The 11,346-nt window shown below is 31.2% G+C and overlaps 2 protein-coding genes across 4 annotated transcripts; both read right to left on the reverse strand.

Annotated features, from left to right (window-relative positions):
* Positions 1 to 2,353: 2,353 nt before the first annotated feature.
* LOC126669493 (chorismate mutase 2) lies at positions 2,354 to 5,270 on the reverse strand. 3 transcript variants are annotated; one of them, XM_050362977.2, is made up of 6 exons: positions 5,084 to 5,270; positions 4,550 to 4,767; positions 3,899 to 3,981; positions 3,679 to 3,822; positions 3,485 to 3,577; positions 2,354 to 2,706 (listed from the first exon to the last, which is right to left on the reverse strand). In XM_050362977.2, exons 2-6 carry the CDS (start codon positions 4,758 to 4,760, stop codon positions 2,458 to 2,460), a joined length of 780 nt encoding a protein of 259 aa, XP_050218934.1. In that variant the 5' UTR covers positions 4,761 to 4,767; positions 5,084 to 5,270; the 3' UTR covers positions 2,354 to 2,457. The 3 variants fall into 3 exon arrangements, with proteins under 3 accessions (XP_050218934.1, XP_050218933.1, XP_050218931.1); XM_050362976.2 differs by having other exon boundaries at positions 5,056 to 5,269; XM_050362974.2 differs by lacking the exon at positions 5,084 to 5,270 and having other exon boundaries at positions 4,550 to 4,936.
* An 844-nt stretch (positions 5,271 to 6,114) lies between these two features.
* LOC126669492 (protein POLAR LOCALIZATION DURING ASYMMETRIC DIVISION AND REDISTRIBUTION-like) lies at positions 6,115 to 8,256 on the reverse strand. The gene is made up of 3 exons (XM_050362973.2): positions 7,748 to 8,256; positions 7,231 to 7,655; positions 6,115 to 6,641 (listed from the first exon to the last, which is right to left on the reverse strand). The coding sequence occupies exons 1-3, from the start codon at positions 8,061 to 8,063 to the stop codon at positions 6,282 to 6,284; spliced, it is 1,101 nt and encodes a 366-aa protein (XP_050218930.1). The 5' UTR covers positions 8,064 to 8,256; the 3' UTR covers positions 6,115 to 6,281.
* Positions 8,257 to 11,346: the final 3,090 nt, after the last annotated feature.

Here is an 11,346-nt window from a genome sequence, read left to right on the forward strand (position 1 = left end):
TTTTTAAAAAATTGATTATCATGTTGTTATCACTGTATTATCATGTTGTTATCATATTATAATCATATGATACCGAGATGATAATGTATTATTGTACCTAAATGATAATGTTATGACAACGACATAATAATAAAATTATGATAACAGTATGATAATATGATACCTATATGAAAATAATTACATAAAAATTATGATAACGAGATGATAATGTGAAGAAAATAGTATGATAATGAAGTACAATAAGGTCATGTTATTATATTATTATCGTCACCTTATCATCATAATTTTTTTGTAATTATTTTTTTAATACATGTACCATGTTATCATACTATTATCTTCACATTATCATCTTGTTATTATAATTTTGTTTGTAATTATTTTTTTCATACATGTATCATATTATCATACTATTATCTTTACATTATCATCTCATTATCATATTTTTTATGTGATTTGTTTACATATAGGTATCATATTATCATACTATTATCATAACTTTATTATTTTATTATCATCTGGTTATCATACTGGTGTCATGAATCTTTTTATAACTCTATCTTCACGTACATTATCATCCAGTTATCATAAACTTATCATAATTCATTATCATCTAATTATCATACTCCAGTGTTATGATAACGATATGATAATCAGAAACTATTTTATCATATATTATCATAGATATTATCATATATGTACCATAAATATTATCATCTCGTTATCATATGATAAAACATTATCATATGATAAAACATTATCATATGACACTATTTCTGTAATTTTTTTCTTCATGTAAGTATCATATTATCATACTATTATAAGCTTATCATTATATTATCATAAAACTATTATCATACTATTATCATTATCGTACATTTATATTATCATAACCTTATCATAATCATATAATGTTATGATAACGATACGTTAATACAGTGTTATTCATATGATAATCAGACACTGTTTTTTAGTAAAAAATCAATTTTCTCTGTAGTGTTATGATACTTACATGATAATGCAGTGATGATACTCATATGATAATCATAGGCTGTTTTTTGCAGAAATCGTTTTTTTGTGCATAAAATCATTTTTTTTCATCATAACATTGTTTCTTATGCAGATTTTTAGATCTAAAGTTGAAAAAATTCAAGAGTAATTTATTTAGATCTGAAAATGAAAATAAATCATATTTACCACCACGAATTAAGAAAAAATCGCTAAAATCAAATATGAAAGGATGACGAAGCGATGGCGGAGCGACAGAGGAACGACGAAGAAGAAAAGAATAAAAATAGAGAAGAAAAGAAGAAGAAATATGGTGAAGAAAAAAGAACCAGAGAAAAAGAAGAAAGAGAGAAGAAGAAGAAAGAGAGAAGAAAGAGAAAAAGAAAGAGAAAAATGACAGATGTCATTTTGAATAGAATAAGTATGATTAGAGTAAAATAACAATAAAAATTAGGTATAATTATAATACAAACATGTCTTAGAGTAAAAAAATAAATATATTAAAAGAGTGAGGTATTTTCTCTATCTTTTCTTTATTGAGGTAGGAAATCATATTATTTTTAAAAAGAGAGTATTTTTCCTAATTTTCTCAATAATTTACCCGCAATTAGGGATGTAAGCGGGCCGAGCCGAATTCGAGTTAGACTAAACTCGAGCTTGAGTGTGTTTTACAGGCTCAAACTCAAGCTCAAACGGGTTTCAATTCTTAAACTCGTTTAGGATTCACGAGCCTTATTTATTAATTGATACTCGAGGTCGACTTAAATTTTTTGAGCTGATCTCAAATAACTCACGAGTAGCCCAATTCGCTTATACCCCTACCAACGATATATAATTCAAGATGTTGGTTATTATTATGTTATAGTTGTGGTTTTATTTCAAAAATTGATAAAAAAAAAAGTTAAGAGGTTTTTTAGATAGTTCTATAATTTTTCCACATAATTTGTCAAGATTGAAATATAAAAACATAAAGAGTTAGTTAAGAAATTATTAATAAATTAAGAGTTTATTAATTTTTCTATTAGATATATTAAAATTAATTAATTTTTACATTTTAAAAGAATTATTAATTACAAAATTAGTGAGACATGACTATTTAAAATAAATGTATTTTTAGTGTATTAATAAACGTTTTTCATTCATTTCCGGTAAATAATTAAGCTAAAAAATAAGAAAATAAAACAAATTAATATTACTTTTTGTTGATAATTGAGAAGGGTGAGTTTGTGGCAGTTATTAATAGCATTTATCTCAAACTATTTGAGATATAGGTTATCAGTAAATTAGTATTACTTAAATTGTTTAATCATATCATCTTGCAATGAGCATCATAAAAAATTTACTGCAATGGACCAAAAAATGGTTATAAATTTCTGTATGAAGATAAAAGAAGGCATCATGCGAATTTTATTCTAAATCTTATGTTCTGCAAATAATCAAAAGAATTAATTATCAAGAACGGGCATCTTCGGGATCGAGCCGGCGAAGAAGGTACTCAACTTGAACAAGCTTGGTGAGTGGCATTACCCATTGATCATAGAGATGAGAAAGAACAGAAGGATCAACCTTATATTTCTCAGCTATGGTATTGTTTCCAAGAGTTACATCTTGTCCGAATACCATTGCCTTCTTTTCAACTCTCTTCTTCACTGTCTCTTCTACACTCTTAAAGGTCAGCATGTTCATTAGAGCATCTTTGTCCTGAAATAAAAAAACAAAACAAAACTCAAATTAGCTTATGCTTAATGAGTCCCAAAATGCACAGAAATTAATGTAGATCTTCAGGATAATATAGAATTATTCAGAGTTGTTATCTTAAAGATCTATATAGTAGCCTATCTGGTTAAGGCAGTACTTGCACATTAGGCAAAGAGATCTAAGCAAAGAGTCATCGCGATTCATGAACTTGTGCGTCGGGGTCAATTAACTCGCACTTAGCAATTTAGGTGAATTAACCCTCAAATGTTCAAAATGAATGCGTTCACAGGCCATGGTGACAGGGGTAATTGACCTGAACTTAGAGTATTGTCCCTAATTGATTAAAATTGTTAAGTGTGAGTTAATTGACTCCAACTCACAAGTTCAGAGACCACGATGACCCTTTTCTCAAAGAGATTTTGAACATCACATAAATCACCAATACTTAATATGAATTCCAATCCATATTTCACCACCTAGTCTTCGATGCCTAGTCTTATATCATAACTCTAGAAAAATGCCAAACATGAGCATGAAAAGATATTTAAGTTACCAACACGCCAGCTGTCTCTACCGTATGTTGCATAAAAATGAAAACGTTGATCGGGCGAAACAAGATTTTTAACGAGATTATAAACTTTTATGAACACGGAAATAAAACACCGAAAAATTGGAGTCCATGAGTAACCGTGCAACATAGTATCTATTCCTTACATGATCATAAGGAGCAACTAATCTAGCCAACCTTATATTCAATAATCAATATTCGTAGCAGTGATACCTTAGCACGGATTGCAGGTTCATATTCATGAGGAGCTTCCCTAAATTTAACTTCAGCCACAAATTTTCCATAATGGATTCTTCTAGAAAGGGCCTGCATAATCAAATATGCAGCACTGTTAGAAGTGGTTTAGCAGAACCAAAAAGAACCAGGAACTTAATAAAAGTTAATACAATAATATACAAAATCACTACCTGTAAACAGGTAAGATCGTTAGACGCGGTCAAAGCGTAGTTACCGTCATCACCCTTGTCGACAAACAATGGGAGAAGTTGGTTGAAATACATATCCCATATTTGCTTATTTATATTAATGGAGGCACCTGGATGATGCAAAAACTACAAGAAAATATTAGAATTCTTAATTAGATGAAATATATAGCTTTGAAAACATATGTGAGCAGAAGATAATTACCTTAGGATAATCATGAGGAGGCACTACTGAATGTGGTAAATTTTCTGGAAAGAAGGGGTTTTCTTCTGGATTCTCATATCTTCCTGCCTATAATATAATAAACCAGAAAAAATACAAAAGCGGCCTAAAACCGGTCAAAAATTTTGAAAATTCGCAGTTTCAATATAACATTCACTTTGTACGCTTCATAATCATATCATAAATGTATCAGAGACTGTCACATATATTTGCAACGTATCGTATCTTCGACAAGAAAAACGAAAAGCATCAAAAATGAAATTTTTGGGCTTAAAATGTATTTTTAAAAATTAAGTTTTTTTGATAATTTTGTTGTTTCCCTATAATAAACCAGAAACAAAGAAGTCTTTAAGGAATTCATTGCCATGATGCTTACACTTTCTTAAAACTTGCCTAAGGCAAAATGCCAAAAATCTTAATCAATCATGTCAGCTTATGTAGATCATCAAACTTCATTTTAAAAAGAATAAGGTTCAATAGAAACAATAGCTTTAGCATTATTTTATAGTTACAAAGCAAGAAAAACACTATACAGACAAATTAACAACCAAAGAGCATCATCCTACCCAAAAACCAAGAAACCAAACACTACTACAGAAATATAAAAATAATAACAATAAAATTACAGAAAACTTGCCTTGGAATGAATAGCTTCTGTTTCTTTAACAATAAAACTGACCAAAGAACCAGAAAAACCAGGAACCAAGTTCAAAGATTGATTATAAAGTGGAGAATTAGTGAGAAATCTTGATCTCTCAATCAAACAAAACACAATTGTATCCTCTTGCCTTTCCAAAGACTGTCTCACCAAGTCCAGTGTAATTTCATTTCCAGAATCAGCCATATTATATCTAGAAGAACACAACATCAAAACAAAAACCAAAATCAGAATCCAATCCATCTGAATAATGCCCATATCAGTAAGGGTTGCAGAGAATAACAACAGCAAAAAAAGATAGAAAATTTGGCAAGAACAAGAGGCATTTGACCACAGCCACAAATATAAAATAAAGTTTTGTTATAGAAATGGAAAGAATGAGAAATTGGCGGTTGAAATCTGCTTATCTGTTTTATAACTATATAAACCAAATATTACCATAAAAATTTCAACGGTTGGATAAAGAAAAGGAAATAAAAACCTGTAAATTAAAGAATGAATGAGATTACATAATCTTCGTCTCAGTCTGTCTGGTTCATACACTCAAAAGTCAAGAGTTGAATCCGGAGAGCAAAGAAAATATTGTGCAAGAAACTAAAATCTTTGGTGTTTGAAATATTTGAAAGTGTTTGATAAAGTTCTTTCTGTTTCTGAGTTAAAGGAGGAGATGGTGGTGAGTTGGGTATGCATTGACCGAGTTGCGTGAGCGTCAACTTGTGAGGTAAACTTAAAGGCACTGTGTTTGGCTTGGTGTAGCGTAGTGGCTCCAATGTGATGCTTGCGTGGAAGGTAAGTCTAGTGGGAATAAATTGCCAAAATGTAATGATTCTTTAATATTATAAATTTTAATGACGGTAATTGGTTTAGTTCACGGATAACGTGATAGAGCAAGTCTACTTAACAATTTCTCTAAATTTAAATCAAAACTTTTTGAAATTTAACTTTCAACCGTTTGATTTATAGGTTTTAGTTTTGAGCAAAGGATGTGTAGGATCGATTAGCACAAATTAGCAATTTTAATCGATTAAGGTTAGTCATGTATTAAACTCTAACATTTCACTTTCATAACAAACTAATCTCATTATATTGAGACGTTGCATTGCATATTCCAATTTTTAATTTTTTGTATTGTACACAAAACATCTTTTTTCTACACATTTTGTAGCTTTATATTTGATGAAAGACACTATAGGTTATAAAATGCAAAAGCGCGAAAAATTGGAACGTGCAATGTTTTAAAAGTATAGGATTACATCGCCAAAAAAAACATTGAAATTCAATATACAAAAAACTCTTAGTTTAAATTGTACTATAAAATAAAGGCAATGATAAAATAGTCAATGTGAGGAATTTAATTGAGTGGACATCCTTTATTGTAGGCATGTTCAACTACCAACTAATTAAGGTCTTGAAGTAGTTTATTATATCTGACTCAACATCTCAAAAAACATGTCTTTCCATGAACAAATATTGTATAATATATATGATATAAGAGATTGTCACCTGAACATCGATCAAAACAGTGCATGAACAAAAGGTATACAATTTAAATGGTAATGATGCTTCCATTTTTTCATCAACTTGAGCATTAACTTTCTTAGTTACCATGGAGCAGTATAAATATCAGATACTATGCAATCAGAGCAGATAATTCACTTGCAAGCATAAATTACAGTTATGTACTCACACGGAGACTGGATCAACGTCTCAATCTTCGCAGTCTTTGTTGCAGACAGGTTGCCCTGCCAGAGTGCTAGTTTTGGGATTGTTCTCGGAAGTGAACCGTGTAGGTTCAATAGCATTCCGTGAAACGAACCTTGCTGTGTCTTTCCACCACGAAACCTCCATTTCTTTCTCGTAAAGCTTGTGTTTCAGACGCTCCAAAGCAGCTTCAAGCTCTGCTATCTGTTCTTGTTGTCTTGCTTCCAATAATATATGCAACTTTCTCTCCAGCTCATTCGGAGAAACGCTATAGTCTTCGTATGTGTCATCAGGTGGAGGGTGGATTACTTCACTAGAACTCATAGTTTGGCTTTTAGAGGAGGAAGTGTACTCATCATCAGTCACCTGCCATTTCAAACGAACATTCAAAATTTAGATTCAGAAGGCACAGCTAGGGTAACATAAATTTTGCATAGTATAAATTCAGTGAATCCCAAATGTTAATAACGATCCAATCCAAGGAAAAGCACTAATATTTTTGGCTATTACACATTTATGTATAGCAAAGGGTCAATTAACTCTCATTTAGTCATTTTATCAATAAAGGAAGTCAATAAACTCCCAAATTATACAAAATGAACGAGTTCAACTTCAAGGACCCGTGATGACCTAATTTGAGAGTAAATTGACCTAAAAATATGAAGTATTGTCCACAACTGAACCAAAAATAAAGTGTATCATTCTTAATTGATTAAAATAGCTAAGTGTGAGTTAAACGATCATGATGCACAAATTGAGGACCGCAATGACCCTTTGTTCAATTTATATTCTTTCTAAATTTGACTCAGTTTCTAGCATGTGTGCGCTATGGTTCAATAATTCACAGACACATTCTATGCAAAAACTTGTTAGCATGAAAGCAATTACCTCACATTCAGTTGGTATGACTCCAGCAAAATATGAACATTAATTCCAATCGAGCAATTTACATTACCTTTACATTCATTTCCTCTGGATGTTTCAATTGCATATCCCCATCTAAGTGAAGTTGCATACGTTCTAACTCGACTTCAAGCTCCGCCTCGAGTTCATCCATTCCTTCTTCAATCTCAGGTGCTTCCCACTTCAAAGACTGGTCACCAACTGTAATTCTCGACGACTCGGCTAACACTGATGTATCATAACCAGGAGAATCGGTAACATCTGTGGATGCAGAATATGCAAATAAACCATTGGTCTCAGCTTCCTTACAGAGCTCATCTTTCTTAAGTAAATCCTCTCTAGTATTTTGAAGAAGCGCTTCCATTTGCATCCTCATATCAATCATCTTATCAAGCTCATTTTTACTCGCAGCAATTAGATGTAATAGACAGCACCCAACTCCTAAATTAAATGAACTCTCGTTCTTACTACTTTGTCCTGCAAAAATTAACAAACCCAAAAAAATAACATCTTAGAACCATATTAAAAAGGTCAACTCAAATATTTAAACTAATAAAACCAGTACTAACCTGTTTCTTTTTCATTGAGACAATTCGTTGAACAACTTGCCTGCGCAGGCCGATCCGGCATGTTTTTGTCAACCTTGCCTCTCTTCCTTCGACATCGTCTCAGCCCAGAGATCCACCTGGGCATAATCGAGCGAGGAGAGGAACAATTTATGCTATCTGGGCAATTATTAGACCGACCCATTAGAGCCTGATGGTCGTCGGTGCCGGCGTTTAAGATATCGGCGATGCGTAAGGGAGAGTGGCTATGGCCGGCTAGATTTTGAAATGAAGAAGAAGAAGATGGAGAGGGTTTTGTAAATTTGGGAATTGGGTTCATGGGATTCTTGTGAAGAATGTTTAATGCAGAGAATTAAATTAAATGTGAGAATCAGTGGCAGAAACTGCAGAGCTAAGGGATGAATTTGGGAATTTTGAGAATTGGGAGGGAAAGTTTCAAATGTTTTTCATTCTTCTTTACTATTTTTTGAACAAACTGCACTTTTGTGTTTGCTTTTGACCTTGTATCATGCCTAGTGAGTGGAAATCTACTTTAATTTTATTACATTTTTTATTTTGAATTTTAAAAATATCGAGTCTTTTTAATGATGTGAATAATTAATTTTTGTTACGGTGAATGAAAACATATTAAAATACGGCCAAAAGTGGTGGCAAAAACACCTACTCAAGAGCTTTTGCATAAGAATTGACATAAAAAATATACTAAAGGCTACGGCTCGGAGGAGAAAAAAAACAAATCGACATTCGAATGAATATAATCTGGATTTCTGTAAAAATCCATATTAGAATAAAAATAATCTAGCATTGTTACATTTAAAAAAGAAAATTGCCCGAATAAAACTCCATTGAACAATAACAGCGTAGATATTAGCAGTCTTGTTTTGAAAGAAAAAAATCTATTTCGAGCCTTCCAAAATTTCCAATAATATCCAAATTTAGAAAAAAAATAAATTCCAAATTGAGAATGCATAAGAGCAGTGAAGAAGAATATGATCTTAATCCTCCAAAACACCACATAAATCACAATAAGTATTTCCATTCGTGCTAATATTTCGAAAAAAAGGAAAAGAAAGAGAAGTTACCTAACCATGAGGAGTTGTCCATAGAAAGAATTTAACTTGAAGAGGTGAAATAGATTGCCAAATTAGAGCAAACGGTTTACTACTATGAGGTGAGTCGAAGTGGCGTTTCACAATTTGTATGTATCCATTTAGTTGTTGAATGAGTTAGGCTCATCTTCGTTCTTTAGCAGTTATGTTGAACACGAGTTGAACACAAACTGAATGTAAACATTTAGAAATTCAAACGAACATTAACCAAATATGAAAACCTTGTTCATATAACGAAATGAACATGACACCTCAAAATTATATTCAGCTAGGTTCATTTACTGAACTAGGCAACATCAAAAGAAGATGCAATTAAAAAATCTTATTGAAATCACCACAATCATTTAATATTTTATACTCCCTCCGTCCATAAAAGATAGGCTTATTTCATTTACACACATATTAAAAAAATTAGTTTATTTAGTTAGAATAATACTAACTTCCTATAATATTCTTATTAAATAGTTAATGCATTCCTCTTTTCTATGCATTTTTATTGATTAATAATTCAAAATCACCCATAAAGTATATATAAAATTATTTTTAATATTGAAACTATCAAAAAGCATTAATTATTGTTGTTATCAAAGCCATTATCACTTTAATTTAGTTGACTAAAGCTAATTCAATTAAGGATATTTTAGACATTTATCTAGTTAACTACTTTCTAAAAATAGAAACAAGTCTATAATTTGGGACGCCTAAAATAGAAACAAGCCTATTTTTTGTGGAGGGAGGGAGTAATAAATTAAGTAGAAATCCAAATATATTTTTGCATTTTATATATTGTCTGAACTTAATAATTTTTTTTTGCATTAACTCTATATAATTATAGCTCAATTACAAGGAGTGAATAGAAAAATGGCTGGCCAGATTAATCGTTCGATCTGATAACTTTCAGTCCTTCCTGTTTGGTTATAAATTTAGTCGGTTCACTTTATTTTTTTTTAAATCGGTTTTTTGATTATTTATTCGTTTAAATTTTAAATTATTCAAATTAACCGAATAGACCGAAGTAACCAAAGAATTGATTTTTTATTTTTTGTCATATTTTTGTCGGTTTTAACAGAACTGGCCGAATTAACCGACCTATTTAGTCAGATCGGTTTTGAATTTTTTGTCTATTTTATTCCGTCGATTTCGGTGTTCAATTAATTTTTTTGTTCGATCAGTTCGGTTTTGATTATTCGGTAAAATTAAATAATAGAATACACATTACTCATGCATTTAGATTAATAAATGTCTATAATTCTAAATAAAATTTAATAATTGAAATGCAATTATAATGAGAAGTATAAATAAAGGCATGATAGTCGACCTTTAATTAATAAGATGTAGATTGGCCCCTGGATTTATACTTTTTTAGAAGATAGGACAATTGATATAAACATTTTATTTGTTGTGTCATTTTCATACTTTATAGTAGTAGTTTATATTCATTATTGCTCATTCGTAAAAGATGACGGTACTGAAAAATTTAAAATCGTGGATTATGTCACCTGGCGCGTTATTGAATTTGTTAATCCCGCACTTCACATTACCCACCGCTATTTTATAAGGGAATTTGTTAAACAAATTTCAACGTATATTTTGTGTAGAAATTTAATTCTAAAGTTTAAAATGTTAGGAAATAAAGTTTAATTTTTTTACTTTTGCAATTTGTAGCTCATTTTCATTTTCCGGACAAATTTTACACATGTGAATGCCGAAATTATCACACCTCACAAATTTAATACCACATCACCCATTTAATGACACATCACTACAAAAAAGTCAATTTAACTCCCTTAATTTACACGTAAATTTAAAAATAATTTTTTTTCTTCATTTGAAGCATCTTTAACCACAATCATTAGATTCCGCCGCTGGAACACCTTCCCTCACCGGACTGCCTCGTCTGGGTTGCACCCAGATGAAGGAATCTTCATCTTCCTTGTCTGGGTTCAAACAAAGAAGATGAAGAGCTTCTTCGTCTGAACCTTGATGAAGAAAAGATTCTTCATCTGGACCCTGATGAGAAGATGGTTCGTCTTCTTCGTCTGAACCCGAATGAAGAAGATGATGATTCTTCGTCTGGGAATGAAGAACAACCGATATGGAGGTTTTTCAGCGGAGAAAGGTGGTCCGGAACAAGTGTTAGTTTAGAAGAGGGTAGAGATGAATGAAAAAAATAATATTTTTGTTTTTTTAGAATTATGTGTAAAGTTTAGGGAGTGAATTTAACACATTCTAGTGTGACGTGGCATTTAATATGTAAGTAAGAGTAAATCCGGCAGTCGGGTGGCACTCTAGCGTCCACATGTGCAAAATTTTACAGGAAAATGAAAATGCGCCACAAATCTCAAAAATAAAAAAGATTAGAATTTATTTCGTAATGTTTTAAAACTTAGGATTAAATCGCTATAAAAGGTATACGTTGTAATTTGTTTTGCCAATACCCCATTTTATAAACTAATAACATGTTCAAATAATTTGATACAATTACGTCAATTC

This window comes from Mercurialis annua, linkage group LG2 (genome assembly GCF_937616625.2).
Source record: "Mercurialis annua linkage group LG2, ddMerAnnu1.2, whole genome shotgun sequence".
NCBI lineage: Eukaryota > Viridiplantae > Streptophyta > Magnoliopsida > Malpighiales > Euphorbiaceae > Mercurialis > Mercurialis annua.